The sequence below is a fragment of the Triturus cristatus genome, chromosome 6, assembly GCF_964204655.1.
Source record: "Triturus cristatus chromosome 6, aTriCri1.1, whole genome shotgun sequence".
Classification (NCBI taxonomy): domain Eukaryota; kingdom Metazoa; phylum Chordata; class Amphibia; order Caudata; family Salamandridae; genus Triturus; species Triturus cristatus.
The window spans coordinates 1,790,615,067-1,790,641,494 of NC_140589.1; the positions used below are offsets into that span (position 1 = coordinate 1,790,615,067).

General features: G+C 44.0%; 1 protein-coding gene across 1 annotated transcript in view; it reads left to right on the top strand.

Annotated features, from left to right (window-relative positions):
• Positions 1-26,428, top strand: part of SCARA5 (scavenger receptor class A member 5) — a 1,100,058-nt gene that overhangs the window by 925,963 nt on the left and 147,667 nt on the right. Inside the window, exon 7 of the mRNA XM_085613113.1 lies at positions 15,685-15,738. Within this exon, the coding sequence (XP_085469239.1) occupies positions 15,685-15,738 (54 nt within the window). The remainder of the gene's footprint in view (positions 1-15,684; positions 15,739-26,428) is intronic.

A 26,428-nucleotide genomic window follows, 5' to 3' on the forward strand; every position in this document is an offset into this window, starting at 1 on the left:
GCTGTTTGGCGGTCTACCAAACTAACCTTGAATGGGGCCCTTAGACAGCAGATTAACGCTTCATGTTATAGAGGTAAATCGTCTCATGCATCACACATCATAAAGATCGCCCCTTACTCCACCTATATTGTGCCACAGAATTCTCACCAGCAGTAGTTATTTGAGCATAAAATGGGCCAATATTGGTCCCTAAAATGAATCTTCGAGTTTCAAGGGGACACAACTCCTATATGAGAATTGACTTTGGTGACCAGAAGTTGTTTTTTTGCGATATGACATTATTTGAGTGGACGGCGCCCCTTCTAGTTTTCTTCTCGGCTTCTATTTTTGTACAACGTGGAGAAGATTTGAGCCTCTTTGGGTTGAAGCAGATTTGGGGTTAACTCCTCTAAATGGCAAATGACCTATACTTTGTAGTTCTCTGGGTCTACTCCGGGCTCACAGCCAAAATTCAGGCATACTACAGGTGAAAATCTTTGTGAATTGGGCTCCATGTATAGCACTGACATAAGCAGAAATATCTGTATGCACCTTAGTGATTTCTTTAGATGTACTAGTATATGAAGTAGTACTACTGATGTAGAGCTTAAAATACGCAAAAATGCTTTTGTGAATTGGCGCCTTTGTGAATTGGCCCCTTTGTGAACTGACCAAGTACGTCAATAGCATTTGTGAGTGTTACTATTAGAGGACTATTTTACATACTCAAAAATGCTTTTTGTGAATAGGCCACCTTTTTCAGGATAATAAAAAACCTTACCATGAATTCCAATGAATATATATTTATGCATAGTTTTATATAATAAATGATTGTGTTCTATGGGTTCTATCTTACGATGATGAATGGCAGCATATTTTCCCACCAAGTCCTTCCTAATAAATGACATTTATGTTTTGCATTGTCTGGTAAGATTCAATGAATCCTTTGTGACTAGTGTATATACTCAAAATGCAATATCCCATCAGCTAGATGACTCCCCTTTTTAGGTCTCGCCTGAACCAGCGCATGCGATGCTCTGGCGAGACATTTAGAGAGTGGGCTTTAAAAAGCTGACCACAGCTTTTTGTGTGGCCTAGAGCATGCGGTTACATGCACAGTAACACACATTCCTCGCATCGCTCACGGGCACCCTTACAGCGCGCGATCAAGCGCCATCTGGCTTTCCTCTTGCTTGCTCTCCCAAGCATGCGCTTCAATGCTCCTCCCCCTCCCCCACCACAGAGCGCGTCTCACGGCCGCGTGTCTTGTTTTTTAAAACTTTTAGCGCGAGGCGCGCGCGCTTGTTTTTCCCGTCCTGCCATTGTCCAACATCTATTTACTCCCATTTACTCATGTCCTGGGAAAATACCAGGTGCACTTTGAAATGGTGAACTTGACACTGATTCAGGACCCATATTAAAGAATAGCTGACCCTCGACTACCATGCATCCCCATCAATAGCTTCGAAGCGTCACTGTATGCACAAAACTAACTACTGCCGGACTCCTTCCCACAGGACTAGAAATATTATTATTTAGAATCGCAAGATTCTATACTCACAAGAGTCCCTTTTGAAACCCACATGAAACGGTCTGAAAAGATCACAGACAATATTAATAGAGTTTCGGTTTATTTGTCCCCAATACACAGTTTTTCCAAAGCTGAGGTCGGGGGTCCTTCAAGAAGTTATTACATTCATTTGCGTTATTTCAATTGAGTCAAGACTACTAATCCCAGAATGCACGATTTCTCGAATGAAAACACACGACGGCTAAAGTTGAGTTCTGGTGGCATGCAGTAGCTTTTTAAAACTAGATAAATGCAGGTGGGCAATCGTTTGCACTAGGATCTATGCCTGCTTCGCTGTCCGCCAGATCGCGGAGACTCCCAATCATTTGCACCAGGCCATGTGCCCGGCTTCCCGCTTTCCTGTTTACCCGTTCTCTAAAATGGACTAGTCCAAAAAGAACCCCCGTCTTTCGTCATCACCCTCTATGGACGGTCAGAGCTATTTGATCTCTCTGCTGAAACTTCGCATCCGCCTGCCTCCCCCTGGAGTTGGGGGTGCCCTCACTTGCCACCAGTGGTGCTAGGCTTCTGGAGTTCCTCTCTTTAAACCCTGATGCTTGGTCGCCTCTTATATATGTCTCTCTGCGAGCCTTGCCTCTGCCACCAGCCAGGAATGCGGCCCTGACACGACCAGTTTTTCAAGAGCCGCTGTGCTTTTTTCTCTCCCCGGTTTGCAAGGTGTTTAGCAGCGCAAAGCGTCACCGCGAGCAGAGCCAAACCTGTTCCCGGCAGCCGGTGCACTCCCTTGTAGTCTTGAAGGATGGACAAAAAAAAAACCACCCCACAGGTTTGCAAGACGCTGGAGGTGGGTGAGTAAAGGCGCTCCACCCAGAGAGCGCTCTCACAGGCCCAACACCCTGCAGCAGCAGTATCTGGTTATGACTCTTCAAGTTTCGATTTCATCTGCTACGTCGCATAAGTATGACATACACCGCTTTCCATGCGTTTTTTCACTGTTCGGCACACTGCCTGGGATAAACATGGCGCAGAGTGGATTTCAGAAAGACTTACAAGGGTCTAAGAAGAAATAGGAAAGGAGTGCCACTTCCCTATCGGGGAAGACATCATGGAGTTCATCGACTCCTTCGTTTATTTTTATTTATTTTTAAATCATTTAATACTCAAGCACATAAGAACACTGCTACTTCTGATGGCAGTGTGCAAGCCTAAACACCCTCCGTCTGGGGGAAGAACCTTGGAACCACTCGAGAACTCATGGGTCAAAAGTGGGCACTACATCTTCAACAAGCATTTGCAATGCAATAGGTCTCGCATTTACGCAACTTTGAGCTATTGGCATTGTAAATGACAATGCCTTTTATTTATGTTTTGGTTTTTAAAACATAAATAAACGGCATTGTCATTTACAATGCTAATAGCTTAAACTCTCACAAAAGCGAGACCTATTGCATTGCAAATGCTTGTTCACTATTTGTCTTGTACTCTAGGGGGCCCTGTACTTCCCATGCACCTCCTTCTGACTTCTCTCTTCTTTAATCTTTAATCTCTTCTTTAATCCCCTACGGACATAAAGACAAACCCTGACTTCATTCCTAAACACTACTTCTTCATCGTTTCTTGTATCCTTCATCCTTTCAATCTCAATCTCTCTCTCTCTCTTCCTTCCATGTATCATAAAATTTGTATTTTCCTTGTGAAATGTTTGGTTCTCTTGCCATTATTTCCGTCTTGCTAAAGCGCTGAACCATAACTTCTTCCTACCCCTTCCTACCTCTGCCCATTTCATTCTCTTTCAAAGCTCCGGTGCATTGTTTATTCCTCTTCCTTCCTATGTCTGGTTCATGATCATGCATGTCACTGCAGACACAGAAGAAAGACTACCACAATCAAATTCCCCCCAATTCATTTTCCAGGCCTTTAATTACAGATGTTATATATTGTACTGATATTGCTGTTTTGGGAACTGTAAACATATGTATTGTTTTTCTACCTGACACTAGATTCAATCCCAATACATAATGCCGGAATATAATAATTTAGTAATTTCGTAATTTATACTATGATTATTCTTGTTTTTGTTTATTTGACCATCAGTCAAATATATTTGTCAGGCAAGTATTCTTTTATCAGTTTCTAGTTTAATTTCATTCGTTATGGTTGAAATGTGAGTGAAATGTAATTAGCTCAGATTATCGCTCTATTTTCAAGAGTTATTTATTTGAAAGACAGAGCTCTTGTTTGAATTGCTCATACCTGGCAGTGCATTTTGTAGCTGTGAACAGGTTTCCCTAAGACTTCATTTGACACCCTCAGAGCAACAAGGGCAGATCTGAAAGGAAAAATGTGAGGCATTGTTAAGAAATAAAAAAACGAAATGCCCCTACCAACTTTAACATAAGAAGACAAAAGTAAGACATAACCATAGAAACCATGGATGCGTAAAAGACTCAAAAGTTATGATTGAAAAAGTAAATACACCTCTACAGCAATGAGGCAAAATTGTCCAGTGTTAATCAATACAGCAAGCCAGAAAACCTCCCAATAACATCAAAGTCTTGGAACCAAATCTGTAGTAGCAAGGGGGGGCTGACATGACTTGAGAAGAGAAGATATTACCTTCTGACTTTTAAATGAAAGAGACCATTTATTGATGAATATACCAAAAATCAGTGCTGAGTGCATTACAGATGTCTACAGTTGAACCCACCTATGTCTAAGAATTTATCAGGTATGTTAGTTAATGTCCATTTTGTAGCAGCTCAATAACACAATGTTCATGACCTGATTGCTGCTCACAATCTGGAAATAATTTGTTTAATTGAGAGGGTCACTGTGGCCTTGTTTGAAGCCATCATGTGATTAATAATTTTATAGCTTTCTACTCTTACCACACTCAAAGGCAAAGAGAAGCTCTCCATGTTAACTTAAGAGAGCCCCTAAAGGGGGCAAAACAAATCTCTGGAGGAGGTCATGGTTAGGGTTACAACTGGTTCCAAGGGATCTTGCAAAATTTACTAGTCTATCGTTCGCCTTCAGCAGATTCTGATGACTGTCTGTTTACTCACTGACCATTTATCTTATATTGTTGTCATAAATCCGATACTGTTCAATTATGCAAATAAATATGCATTGGGATCCACCTTCAATACCCTCCTTGTGAGTTACCTCAACCTGTTTCCTATGTTTGAAGTAATAGACAGCAAGACCTATACACTCCCCCGAAAGGCAACACATTACGTGTTGAATGAACAAAGATACCGCCAGAGAGAAGGTCACCTGTGAGCAACTAAAGCTTAGTGGCGATATGAAAGAAATGGTGTTAAACTTTTTGTATACATCATTTTGGCCTGTGTCAGTGTCCGAAGTCAGTTTCTTGTGTAAGAGACCTTGGTGCAAAACCTTTAAAAATACAAAAGGCGAAGTTCTCTGTTTGAAGCTGTTTAGGTGGACTGAACCAGGTGGTGGTGGCCATCTCCAACCAACACAGTCTACAAGTGTGTATGGTTCAATTTAGTGATGACCCAAGCATGTAAGTAGGTCATATCCCAGGTTCTGTGTAACATGTCCATAGTATGCATGCCTGTGTGCATTCGCTATTTGTATGGCTTGAGCCTGGCCAAAAGGCAGCAGAGAGCTGTACAGAATCAAAGGCATGCATAGAATCAATGAGGGGTAGCAGAGATAGTTGTGATAGAAGAGAGAGGTAGCTGGGTTCTAGGTGAAGTGTACTGTTAATTTATTGTGATTGTGTTCTTTAATGAGGTGTGTCTTTAACTCCATACTAAATTGGAGCAGTGTTGGGCTGGTCCTGATATATGGTTGATTTTTCATATTCTGGTTGAACAGTAGAGCTGCTGCTTATGATTACTTGGTAAATGATGCAGCTGTTTTTGAAAATGGTGCAGACCAGCAAAGGGAACCAAAGGAATTCAATCAAGATGGGGGTTATGTACTCATATTTCTTCAGGCCCTGAATGAGATATGCTGCAGATGCCCTTATGGTGTGCAGTCTGTGGGTTAATGGAGAAAGGTGCAAACACCATCCAGTTGCAAGATCACAAGGGCTTGTAAATCAGTCCTGAAGTTGCTTTCTAGAAGAAATGGTTTCACATTCTTTAGAAGAGAGCGCTGGGACCAGACTGTGCTTGATTTTTGGGAGAAACATCCTCAAGGATGAGTTTGGTGTCCATGGGGAATCCAAGTGACTTGGCATTCAGTGACACTTGGTGTTTTAATGGTCCATGTCATTGATCTAGGTTTGATCTGTTTCTTGCTTGCTGGGTTGAGGTAGGTGCTGCACATTTAGGTTCTGGATGAGGCACAGTCAGTGTTTGTGGAGTTAAATGTCTGGAGCAGAAGAGACTTTCATGTAGAGTTATATATCAACGGCATGTTGTTGAATCCTATTGCTGTCATCTGTGACTCTATGTAGCGATTGAATATTATAGAGAACATTATAGAACCCTCTACATTTCAACAGATTGCATGTTTTATGTTAGATTTTTTTTATTCATTCAGTTTTTAAAGAATTTGATGAATATAACCTTACAGCTAAAATAATACCTGTTGGGTTTATTTTTTTTAACTACTAACATACTGAAGACATCAATGTCCTACACTACGTTATAATAATATTTCTTTAATTACCAACACATTTTTTAATTTTGCATCCCCTGTAGGGCCATCTCGCACTTCTGTGAGTTGACTGTAGAGATTTACAGTAATTATTTGGTCCTTTGGGGCACAGCCACCAACTAAATCACAGGGTTGTTCCACAATGGGCCACTTCTGTTAGGGAGGTATTACCCTTATATGGAGAATTTACCACAATTCTTGTCTGCCACTGAGCAAATTGGATGATCTTTATGTTGTCATGGAGTTCTGTTCAACTGTCTTGACCCTTCTCTGAGGACTATTTCTGCCACTGGATTTCCAGCACCTCTGGCACACCTCATATCTTAGCAACCTTCCTCGCGAAACTGCTAAGGACTTATAGGCAGAGTTTCCATCTGACATTTTTCCAGCTCCTTTCATGACTGTCCTACCCGAAATCAGCACCATCCTAGCTTGCCTAACATACATCATGTGTGTGCCTATATTTCCCAGGTAGTTTGAGTTTTTCATTATCCAGACATCTGAACTGAGACACTGCCCCATCCGGTGGCAAGTTAGTCTAATTCAAAAGTCTGTTGATGCTCTACTTTCCGGCAGCTACCACAGCATCTCTTAATTGCAGATGATTGCATCTTTGTGGCTCAGGTCTGCTGAATTCTAACTCTCTGTCACTAGGGTCCAGAACCCTGAGTTCCCATCTTTCCTTATTCTAGTATGCTGCTAGACACCTTTTTAAATTTGTGACCTGGTCTCAGTCCTTCTTTGGTCTATAAGGCCATGCCTATTGCCCTAGTCCAGACCATATGTTGAAGTCACACTTAGGGGACTACCTTGGCTTTGAAAGTCATTTCTCTCCTTCTGATATCACATTTCATTTTGGACCTGTTAATTATATATATTTTACACTTCACGTCTTACAACACAGTTATATTTCTGACTTAAACAGCTGCCTCCGAGCAGATAGGCTGTACTTTTTATGCTATCTAGGAACAGTGCCTGGGTTTTAAGCCTCTACTCCTGTACGCAAACTGCAGAGAGGCACCAGGATCCACTCATGATCCCTCAATTTATGAGGACACAAATATACATTGTCTGGTTTCAATAAATGTACTCAGAGGAAATCTGTAAGACACACTGGTGCATGCTTTACTATTAGTGTGTGGGTGGGGACAGATGACAGCCTTGTCCTAGTCTTTGAAGGCTGTGTGGGGACAGATGACAGCCTTCTCTTAGTCTTTGAAGGCTGTATGGGGACAGATGACATCCTTCTCTTAGTCTTTGAAAGCTGTGTGGGGACAGATGACAGCCTTCTCTTAGTCTTTGAAGACTGTGTGGGGACAGATGACAGCCTTGTCCTAGTCTTTGAAAGCTGTGTGGGGACAGATGACAGGCTTCTCTTAGTCTTTGAAGGCTGTATGGGGACAGATGACATCCTTCTCTTAGTCTTTGAAAGCTGTGAAGGGACAGATGACAGCCTTCTCTTAGTCCTTGAAGGCTGTATGGGGACAGATGACAGCCTTCTCTTAGTCTTTGAAAGCTGTGTGGGGACAGATGACAGCCTTGTCCTAGTCTTTGAAATCTGTGTGGGGACAGATGACAGCCTTCTCTTAGTCTTTGAAAGCTGTATGGGGACAGATGACAGCCTTCTCTTAGTCTTTGAAGACTGTGTGGAGACAGATGACATCCTTCTCCTAGAATTTGAAAGCTGTGTGGGGACAGATGACAGCCTTCTCTTAGTCTTTGAAGGCTGTGTGGGGTTGATGACAGCCTTCTCTTAGTCTTTGAAGGCTGTATGGGGACAGATGACAGCCTTCTCTTAGTCTTTGAAGACTGTGTGGGGACAGATGACAGCCTTGTCCTAGTCTTTGAAAGCTGCGTGGGGACAGATGACAGCCTTCTCTTAGTCTTTGAAGACTGTATGGGGACAGATGACAGCCTTCTCTTAGTCTTTGAAGACTGTGTGGGAAACATGACAGCCTTATCCTAGTCTTTGAAAGCTGTGTGGGGACAGATGACAGCCTTCTCTTAGTCTTTGAAGGTGGTATGGGGACAGATGACAGACTTCTCTTAATCTTTGAAGACTGTGTGGGGACAGATGACAGCCTTGTCCTAATCTTTGAAAGCTGTGTGGGGACAGATGACAGCCTTCTCTTAGTCTTTGAAGACTGTGTGGTGACAGATGACAGCCTTCTCTTAGTCTTTGAAGGCTGTATGGGGACAGCTGACAGCCTTCTCTTAATCTTTGAAGACTGTGTGGGGCAGATGACAGCCTTCTCTTAGTCTTTGAAGACTGTGTGGGGCAGATGACAGCCTTGTCCTAGTCTTTGAAAGCTGTGTGGGGACAGATGACAGCCTTGCCCTAGTCTTTGAAAGCTGCGTGGGGACAGATGACAGCCTTCTCTTAGTCTTTGAAGACTGTGTGGGGCAGATGACAGCCTTCTCTTAGTCTTTGAAGACTGTGTGGGGCAGATGACAGCCTTGTCCTAGTCTTTGAAAGCTGTGTGGGGACAGATGACAGCCTTGCCCTAGTCTTTGAAAGCTGCGTGGGGACAGATGACAGCCTTCTCTTAGTCTTTGAAGGCTGTATGGGGACAGATGACAGCCTTCTCTTAGTCTTTGAAGACTGTGTGGGAAACATGACAGCCTTATCCTAGTCTTTGAAAGCTGTGTGGGGACAGATGACAGCCTTCTCTTAGTCTTTGAAGGTGGTATGGGGACAGATGACAGACTTCTCTTAATCTTTGAAGACTGTGTGGGGACAGATGACAGCCTTGTCCTAGTCTTTGAAAGCTGTGTGGGGACAGACAACAGCCTTATCTTAGTCTTTGAAGGCTGTGATGGGTTTTACTTTTCTGTGGCTCAACATACCGAACCCTACCTTCCACTAAGTGAAAATCTTGCACGCTTTTCAGTTATAGGTATTTATAACAGGGAGCACGTTACCAATATTAAATTGATCAAGACTGACATTAATAAATATCTTGCTTCTGAATGACATGATCCAGTCTTAAAAACCGAGTGATTGCCATTTATATTCTGTATAGAGGGGGGCGGGATTTCACTCGAATCACTAGCAGCAGATGTGGGATAGTATTTGGCTTAGGGGTCTGGATCTGTGCCACCCATCTATGAAGGGTACATGTGAAAGTACTTTATTTAGACATTGGAAGAACTTCTTACAGAGGCATGGCAGATTGGATTGATCCATGGATGTAGCGGAGGAGTGCATGGTAACCAGAAGGGTTGTGCTAATCTGACCTCTTTTCACTGTAATTCTGCATCGTAGGAAGAAACACAAGGAGCAATGTGGAATATGCTTCTTGGCTCATCATGGGATCTAGTATATGGAAATGCTCTGGTTCCCATCAGTGGATGTGGCGCAGGCTATAAAACCCTAAAATAAAATTAAATGAAACAATAAGCAATGCATTTTGGATAAAACGGAAAAAATGCATGAAAGCATGCAAAATACAGTAGGTTTTTGTATATTTCTCTGTACAAATCTCCTTTGTAAATTATATGTAATTGCGTCATTGTCATCAGGGGTGCCCCTCTAAAATTCCTATACATTTACATAAAAACATATTAAATAGATTAATTTATTTAGAGTTTCACTCGTATCGCTAAACAAATCAATGTATTTAATTCTGGTTGGGCTGTGTGTTTCAGCTGCTTGCCCCGCCTCGCTCTGAGGCTGGAGACAGAAGTCATGCAGTAAATCAACTTTCTACAATGTGACGCAGGACGACGCAGGACGCATGGCTTTCTGTCATAAAGCCCTTCATTGCCATTGTTGTGTATGGTTGTATGCACTCTGTAGACCAATGATGCAATCAGCCTCACAGTTCTTGTCCCTTGTGAAGTTGATCCAAATATCCGAGTCAAGCAAGGCGATTAATATGTGCTTACAGTGGACAGTTCTCTGAGTATGACATTAAAACTGGCCCTGTCTTCATGCCTGTAAATTAACACTGATGCTAAAAACATGGATTGACTTACAAACAATGAATGTTAAAAAAGTTAAGGGAAATCATTTCAGCGATTTAGTGCCTCTCTTATTTCACATGCTTTACTTAATCCTGCATTCCCCAAGAGTAAGCTATTTTTTAATGTTGTTGTTTATCTGTATTGTGTTCTTTGCATACTTTGAGGCTTGTGCCATGCCAGGTGTTTATGAGGGGTTTGATTGAGTGCGCAGGCGCTAAGGCTGAAGCCAAACAAAGTGCCTGTCAGTGGGTTGGCCTCTCTACAGAGCACACAGAACAATGTTCATGTATTCCATTTGCAACTGAAATTCTGCGGATATGTGTGCGAAGGGGGTATACACATGTCAAAATATTTGCAAGGCAAACGTTAGAGAAATTGAAGTGCTTAAATTTGAGGGAGTGCAGTGCATGTTTGGGGGCAGTGAAGTGACAGAGATGCAAGCAAGGGCATTCGGGGAAGAGTGAAAAGAGCTATGCTGAAGAGGAAAGACAGGTGGTTGAAGATGTGCAGATGGATGAGATATGCAGAGAAAAAGCGGATACATATCTAACATAAAGCACACATAACTGAAGGCCAAAACTCCTTCCACAAGCCTCAATGCTATTTAATTCACAGACTCACAGTTTCAGAATTGAAATATTTCTAATGTTAATTATTTATAACAAATCATTGTTGTTACTCATTTATCCTAAACAGCTAAGACCCATTGACAAAGCCGATCATACTGACAGGCTTTAGATGTATGTCAGTTGTTGTGTCATTTATCTGGATACAATTACATCTCAGAGCGAAACCAAAATACCGGTCAAGTGGCACACTATGGGAATAACAGATATGTGTTTGACATGTTCCTTTATAGAGAGCCCCCACTTTTTTCAACCCACTGAAAGACCTCCCTGCACATATTTCTATATGACTGGTTGCAGCCACCAGCTGTGGGTGCTTCTCAAAGTCTGATTAGAGCATATTTTTCCAAAGGTAATGCTGCATGCAGTGCAAGACACTGGGCAAGTATACATTTTAAAGGGCTAAAGTTTTCATGCAGTACAATTTACACATTCCAGTAACTGTTAAACATATTAATGCAGGAAGATATGGGGCAGTTTTTCATGTGTTTAATATTTTAAGACTATACGTTACCACTGCTTTATAAGCCTTGCTTATTTGCTACATTCATTTACTTTAAAATGCACCATTTGGCAATCTTTTTTTAATCTCTTTCTCGGAAGAGGGATTCACCCTGGACCCCAGGTTTGTCCATTGAACTTGTTCAAATTCCTCGCTATATAAAAGTCATGCCCAACGTTTATGCCCACCGCTTTCAAATGTCACCAGCTGTCACTAGTTGTCCACTAGTTGTCATCGCAAAAACTGTCCAAATTTGTCTTTTATAAGCACATTTATTGAGTCTCATGTTTGTACTTAATGGGGTCTGCTTGTAGTTATGTAATAAAGAGCAAAAGTTCAACACAGAATAATATGCAATCAGGGCAAAGAACAGTGCTAATAAATAAAACATTTGTAAAATTCTATCTCAACCCATTGGCCTTGGGCTTTTAATTTTTGGTGCACATTCATCAAGAATGTCTATTGGTGGGGGGCGTGGCCAGCCGCCGATCACGATGGCCGCACTCTAACACGGATCCCCCCTTCATTTGCTAATCCCCCTACTATATGTGTAGTCATCTGTCCTGGGGCTACGCGGACTCAGCGCCTGAGCCCTGTACAGCCTAATGAACTAGTTGGGCTGTCTCACTTGCCCAAATATTACCCCATTGAGGAAGACCAGGATGAGGCCTGTGCTCTGAATATAGCCATGTGTGCGGCCTTGACTGCAGCCGTGGCGTACGGGGGAACCTGTCCCTCTTGCTGGTGATGCCCAGCGGCAATCAACCGTTGTTCTGTAAGAGAGCTGCTGGGGCCAGCCTGTGGCTTGTAGGTATTTCAGCGGAGCCGCAACCCTGTGCTGAGTGAGGCATTTAAGCCATCGGGCCGGCTATGATGGTAACTATTGCACAGTGGCCTGATCCCCCCTTCTGTACCACAGGCCATGTGCAGAGCCCATCTGGCAGTTTCCGTCAACGAACGGCGGCCCGCATAGGGTGTAACTGCAGGCCACATTGAAACAGAGGCCATTGCGAGTGCTGTTGGGTGCACCCCCTTTGTTACCCTGAAGAGTCCTGGGCTGCCTGATCCAGGCCTCCAGCCACAATCCTATCCATACACCTGACCGGGCCTGCCATGCAAATTGTTGATCACTAGACAGTCTCCTACTTTGCCAATACTAAAGCCACGGACTGGGAGACTGCTCAGGGTGAAAAAAGTGTTGTGTGGGACTTGCTGCTCCTTTGCCTTGCTCCTGCTGTGCTCTGCACCTCTCTTGAACACTCTACTATTTTCTGGCTGTCTAATGCACTGGGGCCAATCTGCAGGTACGTGCTTCAGATTCAGGACCCCCCCTTATTTGGTGGGCTGGCGGCGTGAAGTCTGCGCTTGTTCCTGCGACTACGGAACTGTTTTGCCAGGACCGTGATCCCTGGCTACTGCTTGGGAGTGGTGGGAAACCTGACAGGTTGCCAGGATGCTTTTGAACCCCCAGTGAGTACTGCGTTGGCCCCTCTACCTCCTGCACCTCACCCTGTTGCTCTACCAGTCGATACTGATTACCCACCAGCGTGTGGCTGACACAGTCCTCCATTATGATGTGAGGTAAAGTAGTGCTCACTGTGCATCAAACCAAGCTTGATACATTTGTAGTCCTGAAGGAGGCATCTGTGGCGGGAGTGGCACCGATACGGGGTACAGTATGTACTACTGCATCAGGCATTCCCAGAGGCAGGGTCTCTCCACGATATTATGGAAGCAATACTACGGGTCTATACTTACCTAGAGGCCAGAATTGACTCTGTCACGATGGAAGTCAGCCTGGGCAAAATGGGTACCTGTATGAAGGAGGTGGAGGACTCTACTGCCACCCTCAAGGTTGACAGAGCGACACTGAAGGACCAAGTTGGCGAGCTGCAGGCCGCAGCCATGGCTAGACTGGAGGACTTTGAATGCTGGTCGAGATGCTACAATATTTGCATTGCTGGTGTGCCTGAACATTCGTAGGAGCCATTTGTAGATTTATTTATTGAGGACCTCATCCTGAAAAAGCTGCAACCGTGCTGCCTTTCCACATACCTCTCGGTGGACCAGGTACATCATGTCCCTGGAGTGCCTCCACGCCCTGGGCACTCCTTTGTCTGATCATAGCCAGAACATTTCATTTCTGAGACCGCAACGTCATTTTACAGATGGTGCACAGCGCCCCTTCAATCACCTGAGGCAGTGCCACAATCATCTTTTTTTCCAGACTTCACGCTCCAAGTACAATGCCAGCATCACTGTTTTCTAGAGGTTAAGAGAGTTTTGAGAGAACGTAAAATAAAATACTCAATGACCTTTCCTGCCAAGTTGTGGGTGGTTGCCGAGGGGTAAATGTGGTACTTCGCAATACCACAAGATACCTGGGATTGGATCAAAGGTTGGAGGATGGCGGGAAGATCGATGTGTCCATCATGCCCTGGGTAGTGACACTGGGACGTTAATGAGTTGTGATTGCGGACTGAAGACGGAGCACCTCCCCGAGAATGGACTCGACCTGAGAAACCTACAAGTGGCTGAGATTCTGCGACTAAATATTTAGCAACTTTCAACTGTTGCAGGATGTTTGACATAACTGGAGCACCGTGGTGCCTTCAATTGCTTTGTGGAGATGCTACCTCCTCCTGTATACAGCGACTGGTCGGACATTACGGAGAGGGTAAGTGGGCCAACGTGGACATGGAAAAAGCTTTCCTTTTCCGGGAAGGTAGAAGGGAGACCCTTTGGTGTTGGCCTAGCCACCTCTAGTTAAATACGTTCTATGGAGCTGGCATCCGCTCTGCAGAGTTGGGGGTGGGCAGTTTTAGGTCCATCGTGCAGGAGGGGGGATTCGTTTGAGTCTTATTTAAGTTTGCTTATTTTGGTATTGTTTTGTGTTTAATGTGCAGCATACTAGAATTGACACAGCTTTGGCTCCTTCCCCTGTGTTCTCACACTATAGTAGCTCAGCTCTCGTCATGTCTTATACCGGCCCACCACATCAATAACTCACCACGCCTACACTTATGGCTCTCATGGCTCAAGCCATCAAAATATTGTCCTGGAAAGTCAATGGTCCAGGAGACGAATTTAAGAGAAGGGTAATACTCCAATATCTTAAGCAACATGCGCCCGACATCGTCATCCTCCAGGAGACGCACCTGAGAGGCAACACTTATCGAGCTCTGGATCTTTGGGGATTTAGGATGATGGTTCATGCGGGCTACACTTCAGGATCTAGAGGGGTGGAAGTGTTGGTGCGTAAATCCCTCCCTTTCATGTTCCAGAACACCTGGGTGGATAGTTACGGCAGATATGTAGCACTAGCTGGTAGGTGGGAGAACACTACAATCAACATCATCCCAGTATACATACCTCCTCGGCTACACAATGTGGCATTCGCAGAGCTTAGTGGTCTACTACCGGAGCTCCCGAAAGGCAACCTTATAATGGGCGAAGATTTCAACACAGCCCATTGTGAAGACTGGTGGCCCACTTGACACACTCACTCGACCCGCCGTCCTTTGGCTGACTTTTTGACGGCCGTGGGACTTGGAGACACATGACGCACCCGTAACCCTATGGAGCTGCAATAAGCCTATAATAGCAATAATAGTAATTTTTAATGTATATCGAATTAAAAATTAGCAGTTTTTGTGGTCAAATCTAAATTAGCCAGACAGCACCAATTTGTGGAAGACTGTCTCAGGTGCCCTTGTTTGCAATTAACTGCTGGTGCTGAGCACCAGAAACCACTGGCTCAATTTAAGAACTGGAGGCGGGCAGTATTATATTTTCTACATTGGACAAAAAAGGTGGAGTTATGGTTCACTGCTGTTAATGCCAAAGCCTCACGTGATTTGGCAAGAAAAATCATGTCCGGTTCTCCCATACCCAGTAAAACCAGGTGGGGAAAAACCTACAGGTTATAATCAAGCAGAGTAACATTAACACATAAAAACCTGTGATAATTTCACGCAGCCTGTTTATACCGTGGGCCCTAACCTAAAGGGGCATTTATTCCTCGTCTTATCCACTTGGTGGCAATTTGAATTACTTTTTCTGCAAAATCATCATTGTTTTAGCACAGAGATAACCAACAATTTACTATTTCAAAATCATCTATTTTTGTAGTTCAACATTACCCTAACGGAGGATACAACAGAATGAGTTTCCATAAAATAAATATAAATTGTTTATATTGCAACATGTCTGCATTTAATTCTTTTCACACTCAGAAGGCAAATGTTTCTGGAACTTTCTAGAAGCAGCGACATAATTGAATTTAAATGAAAGGAAATAGCCATTCCTGCCATCACCTTGTCACTGGGCAGGTCTTTTTTACCATTATGATTATTATCAGTAGATTGTTGCATGTCACTTGTGGGTTTATTGCCTCTGAAGGTTTAGCAGAGACCTGTATTAACCTATTATTCTTTGTTTTTCAGGAGATCGAGGTCTAAAAGGAGAAAAGGGTGACCAGGGAGACAGAAGTGATGCTGGTAAGGAAAGCATTTCCTATTGTCTTGGATACATTGTGCTTATGCATTTTAAATGGCTTTAGGTACTTGGAGGTTCTTTTCCAGAACATCATGTTTTCTTTCATCCATTCTCAGGCATCATGTTATACATACTGGGCCTGATTCGCAAAGGTAGACTGAGACAAAAGTGTAACTTTAAGACTTTCGGTATTCACAAAGGGCATTTACAAGTAGACTTTTGTCTCAATTAAACTTACGTCTTGGTCGTAAGTTTAACTGAGACCAAAAGTGTAAATCCGTGTATGCGGTTCTCCTCTGCACTTTTTATGTCTGCTCTCTGTACGTTTTCTGGAGTCGGGTGGATCCTGGCAGGTGTTACACAGGATCCTATGAATATTACTTTCATTCTTATTCAGTGCCATAGGTCTGTGAATATTTCACAAGAGGGTTATTGTTGCATTTCGCATTACCGGAAGCTGCTTATGTTAAGCCACGCCCCCTGCTGTCCCTCGCTGGGAAGGCCCAGACAGGTGTGAAGGGGTGGCATGCACACCCCGCAGTCAGATTCATGGCCGACAGTATCTCACGGCTTGATATGTTTAACCAATCAGTGCACGGGCTGCATACCCCACACTTCATTGCATTCTTGTGCAAGCAGTCACGTAAATCAGCCCCACATGTACCTATAAACACAGCTTTCTCAATATCTTTTCCTTCCTCACTGACGTTCTGTGCTTCAAAAAACAGAAACGGGAAACTTAATTTTTACAAACAGGAAAAGCGGGTTGATGAACTCGCCATCCAAGAAGCTCCAAAGGAATTTCATAATGCACTTTTTCCATATTTCACATCACTTTCTTCTGCAAAGACATTATTCACAGTGCCAACTTGGGCTGAACATCTTCACCACTACAACACCAGCCGGCTGATCTGACCATGCTGTCATGTCAATAGTTGCATGTAAAACATGGCGGCTCTTGATTGTCCGTGTGTCTTCAGTGAAGGATATCTTTATGTCATGGCATGAGCACCCTTGGGGTCCACCCTTAACCCACTGGGCTATACCGTCTGATTGTAACTGGCTAATAGCATAACATTTTGGTAATCGAGTTCAGACACAAAATGAGGTGAGTGCGACCTATATACAAGAACGAATAAAATATTGTCATAAACTCAGATTTATTTTAGGTCTTCATCAAATCCAAGGCAGGATACACTCACGTTAACCACAGTGACCTCCTTGATTGACTACTTTGTCCTTTGTCATGTTCATTTCATGCACAGGCACAGCGCGGGGCGCGCACACCCACTCCTGCTGCTAGCCAGACTGTGAGGTCCCTGAAACTTTAAGACCTTTCTCCGAGGATAGCTTTGCCAACCCCTGCCATTTTGTTTCATCATCCATTTCAGTTCCCATGCCTTTCAGTTTTTTTAAAACAGTTCAGGGACACCTTTTTGTCTGCTCTGAGATGGCAAACCGACCATCACACGTCCCGTCATAAATTTTCAAGGAGGTAGACCCCCTCGATCCACTCTTCACCGGAAGTCTACAGCTGCTATATATATATATGTATTCTGTGTGTTTGAGATGGAGCGCTTGGCAATGTTCATTGAGCCCACTGCTACAGATGTGTATAGTAAATGTTTCACCAACTCTAGCAGGTCACATATCATAAGCTGACCCTTAGGTGTTTTCAAACAATTTTTGTAAAAATGTCCGTTGGAAGAGGGAGGATGGATTCCCACAAAAGACACGGACAGCCATGTCCCTCGCTGCCTCCCTCTATAGTCTTTGTTTCCATGATTGCCTGAAGAAGATGCACACAACGAGCAGTCAGAGCCACCCTCTGGGAGGTGCCCCTGCTCATCTGCACGTAGGCATTGCCTCTTTTAATCCATGCTGGCAATGAAGACTGCCAGTGACACCTCTGTGGGGGGAACTCTGCCCTTCCCTGGCTAGCTGAACCTGTTGCAGCTGGAGAATGCTCAGGCCATGGTTGACACTGGGTTATGTATCAAGTGCCCGATACTTGAGCAGGTAAGCTGGAGCCTCCATGCAGCTTGCTGGATACCTCTTGGACATCAAACTCCATAGGCCATGTTTCTGGTGATGCTTGCAGGGCATGGAGCTGAGTTCTGGAAATGTTGTATTAACTAGAAACCCAGCTGAAGGACCCTGCTGAAGCTCTCCTGGCCCTGCCTGCTGCTGCCTGCTTTTTAGGTCTCGCCTGACCCAGCGCATGCGCTGGTCTAGCGAGACTTATTGAGAGGGCTCCAAAAAGTGCTACCAGGCCAGCCTAGAGCTACAGTGCATGTGCGCGGGCGAGCGTACCGCGCTTTGCCGCGATTACTTTCACTTTCGGCCGCACGGCCGCTTTGATGTTTGATCGTGATCGCGATTACTTTCACTTTCGCGGCCGCACGGCCGCTTTGCATAGCCAATAGGTCTCGCTTTGGGACCTTATAAGTATTTAGTTACGCAACTGTTGCATGACTAAAGACTTATAAGGTCCCAAAGGCGAGACCTATTGGCTATGTCAATGCTTGTTTAAAGTGTATTTGCTTGGAGGAACTCAACCAACTCAAGGAAACAATAGATATTTTCACAGCAGTTTGATGCTCTCTACCCCTCACCAGACACTAAGGGAGGGCAACCCAGGGAACTATTTTTACGAGCACTGGAGAGAGCAGTGGCAGGCATCCTTCCTCTCTGCTTCAACTTACATCATTTTTCATAACCCAACGTCCCGGCTTCTTTGGCATTTGGCGCCTAAATGGTTTGCCATGGCTGGACCATGACAGCCATTTGTAGCCCAGGGAAGCTCTTTCTGCCTGTGGGTGCGCACCAATTGCCGAGGACCTCTTCCGCCTTAAGACCCACCTCCTCCCTCCCCAATAGTGAGCCTGATTTAGAGCCTCTGTGCCCCGGGCTGTGAAATATCTCCTTTGTAAGGGGCTGACACTACCTAACCCTAAACTGGGCGATAATCTGAGGTTACAGGACGCAGTAATTCCCTTATAGAAACTGCACAACACTGTCCACTTGCATTGCAGGGTACCGGTGCACTGTATTATTGTTTGTCACCGAGTTTGCTTTGTTTCACTTTGTTGTGAACACTGGATTCATGAGTGGCCTCGCTTTGCACATCTGGTGTAAACTTTCAGGTTTGGTGGGAGGATTCTGATCTTTGATTATAGGTGTTCTTGATCGGTTAGCCACCATGATCAGCATATGTTTGCGATACTGCTTTGAATGGAAATATAGATGTCCAGGTACTCACTGCCCCAGAGTACTTGTTGGCTACTTAGAAGTGCTGTGACTCTCCCATTAAAAAGGACTGCACCATTGAAGGATACGCTGGCACTCTCCATTTCGCATCGAAGAAGTGCAGGTACTCAGTACATGGAAGTGCCTGCCGATTTAAAGTGCTGGTTTGCAAACGCTGTTGACCCAATGAAAAGGCCCAGGAACTGCATTGTTAACTGTTTTGTTTTCATTTAGGGCTGCTTCTATGTTTGCGATGATGTAGAGATTGCAAACAGTGAACAGTGTGTACAGCAATGAGTCATGATTTTTCCACTGTAGTCTGTTACATTACCATTTTATTGTTTATGGCCTATTGTGTTTCATGTAATTTCTACTATTTGAATCCTACGTTGCACTGTAGATACATCTATATTTTATGACTTAGTATTAAAGGTTTTGTTGTGATCTATGAAGATAGACACCTGGAGCCAGGAGGTATTATTAAGTCTTCTTTATTCAGTCTCCAGTACCGGTCACATCTGTCTTTAATCCAGACAGACTAGTGTGGTACCAGCTCCACCAGGAGCAGCCTGCCTAGCTGCTCAGCCCATCTCTAACTGCCAACACTCATCCACTCAGACACCCAGGCATTCCACGCATCACAGGCACACCAACATTCCATGACCATCTCACTGAGCAGCTGGAGGCAGCAGGGCTGGAGTACATGTTATACAATTAAGTAGGGTATAACAGGTTTGAGTACTGACAATGCTGGCTAGACATTCACATCTTTAGTGCACTTATGATAATTGTGTTGCACAGTACCTCGAGTAACACTAGACCTAGTGTATAATTTGCAGCAAAACCAAGTGTCTGTCTAAATATGCAGGTAAATAAAAACTCCAGGGGGACCAGAACTTCCTCTTTGCTCGTTTGTTTGAGGGTCGTGGACATGGAACTGTGGGTCTTTTACCCCTGGTAGAGACTTTATAAATGTTCCTGAGAGTTTGAGTTTCATAGACTGCCACCTCCTCCTCTCAACTTAACTGTGATTTCGGTACCCTGGAGGCTCCTTTCTCCCAGGTACGGCTTGCATGGGAAGCATCAGCAGGTGATGGGAGGAGGGAGCTGCAAGGCCAGGGAGCAAGTATCGGCATGGTTGTAGGATTCCATGAGGCTTGGCCGGCTTCCGCTCTCTGCCTCTCACTGCCATGCACTGCTACGGAACTGGCCAGGGCTCAAGGAGGAAAGGCCATGGGTGCACAACCCCGTGGCTCAAAGCAGGACACGCGCATAGGAGGAGGTAGAGACAATGATGAAGGGAAGTAGATGCTCAGTGCTTGGTATCTTTGCCATATCTCACCTCATGCTTCTGCTTTGTGCTGAAGTATGGTTGTATGTCGGAACCATGCAGGCATTCACCACGGTGCACAACCCCGTGGCTCAAAGCAGGACACGCGCATAGGAGGAGGTAGAGACAATGATGAAGGGAAGTAGATGCTCAGTGCTTGGTATCTTTGCCATATCTCACCTCATGCTTCTGCTTTGTGCTGAAGTATGGTTGTATGTCGGAACCATGCAGGCATTCACCACGCCTGCCTTAACAACGCAGTCGAACCACACATGCATGTTTACAACACATTCATTTACCACGCAAGTCATTACAACGACTTGTCTTAAGGAAAGCGCTGGACTTTGGAATATTATAATTTACTATTCCAGCTCCAGTCTGCGCAACAGTAGGGAAAGTCCAACATCAGTCCAACAATGCTTTCCTTAGGGCAAGTCGTTGTAATGACTTGTGTGGTAAAGGACTGTTTTGTAAAGACGCATTTGTGGTTTGAACTGCGTTGTTAAGGCACAGCGTGGTTCGAGCTGTGATGTAACGGCTGTTTCTCCTGCAGTACACTACACACATACCTTTGCCTGGGCCTGGCTGTGGCACATGGACAGGGCAGGCCCAGGCAGCTAAGATCCTCAAGACCGCCAACCGCAGGCGGGAATGAAAGAGCTCCAATTCTCCAAAATAGGAGTTGGTAGGGCCCATAAACAGCTGCAGCTTACACTACGACTATGAAAAAGACCTTGCCTACTTGTACACAACTACCCAGAGAGTCAAGAAAGCTTAGACGGTAAACTTTCGATTGCAGACCAAGAACCTTGAGTCCTAGTCAGAGGGGAACATCTGAACTTTCATTTTTAAAAGCGTTGGACATCTGGGGACAATACATGGTACTTACTGCCTATGTCACTTAGATGGAGACATTTTAATCCATGCAACACAAATAACTCTGAGGTAAATGAATAATAAAGTTCATCTTTGGAGGATCTCACAGGACTAATAACAAGGCCTCCCCACCTACTCTCTTCCTTTTTTTGTCGTAGAGTTATTCTGGGTTGCCTCTCTCTGTCAAGTATTAGAGTCAGGATGCCGGAAACAATCTAAACATTGTTTACACCAGGCTTCAGTGTGCTGAAGCATTTCCGTTCTCAGCTTCTTCAAAGGCGGTCTTCAGCTTGCCTCAGGGCCATCTCTCTGTAAGTGGGCCCAGATGGGAGGAGAGGGCTGCATAGGTCCTTCTGGAGTGTGAGGAAGTCTGTTTCCAAGCACTGTGCATGTGGGCAGGTGGGTGGGATCTGTGGGTGTGCTTGTGCGCGCCCCAGCTGTGCGACTCATCCTCCACTATGCACTGATCCTAGTAGGCTGCCCTCCATTCAGCAGTCACTTTAACCATTGACAGAAAACCGCGAAATCGAGCCAGCCGACTGCTACATACAATTTGATGCATGCACACATTAGCTGAGATATATTTTAACCGTTAAAAGTCGAGGTTCAGCGAATATGTATTCAAATAAAAGCTTGTATATTGAGTGGTGACATCAGTCAGTAAACAGCCATTCAGTCCAACATTGTCAAGGCAAGGGCAGACGGCAGACAATGGCTGTCACTGCACTCTAAAGAGACAAAACCTGATAGAAGTCTTAAATTGTGTAGTTACTTCTTCCGGATATTTTAGAGTACCGGACATGCCTGGGTAGAGCCCGAGGGGTAGTAGGCGTCTAGTTAAATATGAGGCTTGGCCCCAAACACTCAGTGCATGCTCCCTACCACACGGTCCAGAGCTTAGTCCTCTGAAAAAATAGTGTATCAAAGTGTTCCGGGGTTGTCTGAAGTGTCGGGTATTGTCTTTAAAGTCTGGTTTATAGAACCCCAAAGCTTTGCGCCTTGTATTCCAAGAGACCAGCGTCCATGTTTTAATCTCTTGAAAGTCCCTTGAGTAAGAGAGTGTGAGGAAGTCAAAGGAAGACGCCTGCCTGGGATTCACTGAGATACAACGCCTTGTGTGTACCCAGGGAGTTCCATCCGACAGGCTTCCTGGATGACCCAGAGAAGCTTTGTGCTTCCTAAATGTCCAACATGGCATCTTCCACATTTATACAGGAAAGCACTGGCGTTGAGAGCAGAGAAAGGTCGTGAAGCAGCTAGCTGAAGCCGATACCTTGAAGATTGTTGTCTTAGACCTTGCTTTTAAACATTGTTGCCAACTCCCCTCCCCCAAACTATCTTGCCTCAGGAATTCTGTTCATGTTTTTCCTTTGCCCTGTACCTCCCACTATGCACTGGTGCTCAGAAAAAAATCTGCTCTTTACTTAACAAAAGTTTATTCTCAAGTGGATATTTGAAGAGAGCACCAATGGAAGATTGGAAGGTGGATTGCTCTACAGCAGCCCTGGTGCCTGCAGCTTTAATGTGGCAGGTTAAGCACTGACCAGCCGTGCTCTTGTGAGCTTAGGTGCGTGTTCCCTCTCTCTGCCCACATCCCGTTCACCTTCCTTCATTTAGTGTAATCCATTCCCATCAACTCCTTACTCTCCCCCTTGCTTCTTCTTTTTTAAATTATTTACCCCTCCCATCCTCTAACTTATTACCAAACATTGACTGGGGTGCAGCTGCTTCCCTTTCGATGATTTGTAGTCTGACTCTTGTGTGATGGGAGGTACACTTTGCTAAGAGACACTCTCAACCATGGGCTTTTGAGTTGTTAGAAAGTACAGGTCTTCGTTTGAACAAATGAAGTCACTGGAAGAACCAAGTTTATCCTGTGAATGTAGTTATTTTTATACCTTTTCTGCAATTCCGATTAGTGCAGCAATTGACGACCCACCGAATAGTGAAACTCAGTCGGGTTTTCAGAATATTCACAATAAATATGTTCGAATAATAAGCATTTGTAAATTGCTCATTCTTGCTTAAAAGGGCCTGGATTTTGGCACTGTAAATACTTTATTTTTGCACTGCTATAATGAAACATTGGCTATATGTACATGACAGAACTTGTAGTAACATATATATAAAAAATCATGATCCAAATATCCAATTAAAAAAGAATAAGGAGGGCTAATCTTCTGAATTCCTTTTGCCATATTAAGCTTAAAATTTAATAAAGTAATTTGAATCAAAGTAAGTTTGATTTCCGACTCTCCCACTAAGACTGGTTCAGGGGTGACAAGATAGACATGCAATTTGTGCAGCATAATTTGATCTTCCTTTAAGTCTCATAAATCTTCGTCAGAGAGAGAGTAAAGCTCTAAAAATCTTAAATGGAAAAGGAAACACTCGGGTAGTCTGAACTTTTGTTGATGATGTCAGTCATTTTACCTCATTCACCTTAAACATCTACCGGAAGTCAAATGTATGATTATGTTTGTCAGCAAAATGTGCATTTAATTAAAGCTCACCGCTGTCTTAGAAATGTTTTATCTAAAAATGCGCCAATTTTATGTAAACATATATAACTACTATGTGTGCTATGGAATGCAAGACTTCCCTGCCTCTCTCATCTGTAAAGCACTCCACAGAGGTGAGGTCCTCACTATAGAAAAGAAAAGCAGATTACTTTATTAAACAAATAAACTTCCGGTGAAAATATCTTCCATTTCAACAGAGCACATGGCCATTAAATAGCTCCTAAGTTGTTGTGGTTATAAACTGGTCTCTAGTAATCTTAAAACATAACCTTAAAACAATCATGATAATTGACTAGAATTCCTTGCTGGTCAGAAATACTGCCAGGATTTGTAGAGTTTCTTCCTATTTTAAGTTTGTATTGTTTTGTGAGGCGTCCGTAAGCCTGACTATGAGCTACTGTCCTCTTTTTGTCACTCCTTTTTCATGTCATGGGTTTGAGAACTGCCCAAAAGCTTGTCCTGGCAATGTGGACTTTCTCATTGATTGTATCACATGTACAGATTCTGTCTTTTATAATAGATTTTTTAAGGAGATGGCTTAAAACAAACAAAAATAAAAGGAAGGGAGCTGAAGTGTACGCTATTGCACTGTACGCTACTCCACTGTATGCCAAAAACACTGTACCTCACTCCACTCTATGCCACTCCACTCCACTAAAAGCTATTCCACTGTATGCAACTATACTCTACGCCACTCAACTCAATGCTTATTGACTCTACGTAATTCCACTCTACACCAATCCACTGTTTGATATTCCAGCCTATGCCACTCCACCCTACACCACTCCACTGTATGACACTCCACTCTATGCCACTCCATTCTATGCTCTTCCACTCTACACCAACCCACTCTGTCACTTCCGTCTACGACACTCCATGCTATGCTACTCCACACTAGGCTATTTCCGTATATGCCACTCCACCCTATGCCACTCCCCTGTACACCACTCCACACTACACTATTGCACTGTATGCCACTACACTCTGCCCCACTCCGATTTATGTCACTCCACTCTACACCAGTACCATGTACGCTTTCCCACCTTAAGCCAGTCCACACTATGCCACTCCAGTCCCTGGCACTCTACTTCATGTTATTCCACTGTACGTAACTCCACTCTACCCCACTCCAGTCTTTGCTATTACCCTCGATGCCACTCCACTCTATGTCACTCCACTGTACACCACTTCGCTGTATGTCACTTCACTGTATTCTATTCCAGTGGTTCCCAAACTTTTGACTCCTGAGGACCCCCATCAAGTCACCACTGAAAGCTGGGGACCCCCAAGCAATTTGTAGGATTTAAATTTCAAACATTAAAACAGTAATTAAAATAAAATAAAAACACGTGTGCACACAAAACAAATACTCGAATTACTAAGGATTTCAGGGGCATATTTACAAGTCCCTATCGCCATGGGAACGTCACTTTTAGCGATGTTCCTGTGGCAATAGGGGCTTCGCCTTATTTACAAGGCAGCGTTAAGCCACTTATTGTGGCTTAACGCTGCCTTGTAAATAAGGCCCCCTATCACGCAATGGTTAGCGTGAAAAAGGTGGGCAGTGGGAGTTACAGTGGGCGTTTCACTCCAACACCCATTGATTTTGACGCTGCCCTCTATTTACAAGGTCAGCTTAAATAGGAGACAGCACCCAATTTAAGAGCATGAAAAACCTGCTTTTAACTTTGCGAAATGAGGAGAAATGCCTTATTTCTCCTTGTTTTTGCTTTTTCCAACGGAAAAAGCAAAACACCTTTGATTGTTTATGTTCAGAAAGGTGACCCTTCATGCACATGAACAATCTTTAATAAAAATGACGTTTTGTAACTTCCATGTGTACTGCATTAGGCAGCACACATAGAAGTGACAAAACAGCATTACAAAATTGTTCATGTGCAAGAAGTGGGAACATAGCAGCATCAGGATAATGATAGACTGGGAATAAACATATGTTGCTAACTTTTACCATGCAGTTTGCAAGCAGCTCTTTGATGACAGTTTATAGGACACTGCTAGATTACGATTGTCCCTTATGAATTGCACAGTGATGAAAGAATCTCGGTGACGAAATCAGTAACCCATTGACCTAGGCACATAAAATACTGTTTTTTAAAATGCATTGTACACGTTCTTTGCAGTAGGCATATTAACTCTCTGTGTCACATTAGATAAGTCAAAGCTGCCACTGGACAAAACTCTCATCTCTCTCCAGCAGGTACATTAATCACTGGCATTTTCTTGACACTTTTATAGTTGCTCAAACTGCTAATTTCACAAAGAACTTTGCAGTGCTTTTAAAATTGCTTGCTGAGGACCCCCTGGGAATGTGCCACGGACCCCTGGGGGTCCTCGGACCCCAGTTTGGGAAACACTGTTCTATTCCACTGAATGCCATTCCACTCTATGCCACTTCCCTGTATCCCACTCCACTGTACGCTATTGCAATGTATGTCACTCCACTCTACCCCACTCCACTCTACACTATTATACTCTAGGCTACTCCATCCTACGCTACTCCACTCTATGCTATTTCAATGTATGCTGCTCTACTGTATTCTATTCCAGTGTATGCCAACCCACTTTACACCAGTCCACTGTATGCTATTCCACCTTACTCCGCTCAACTGTACGTCACTCCAGTCAAAGCCACTCCACTGTATGCCACTCTAGTCTACTCCACTCTACTCCTCGCTATTCCACTGTACGCAACTC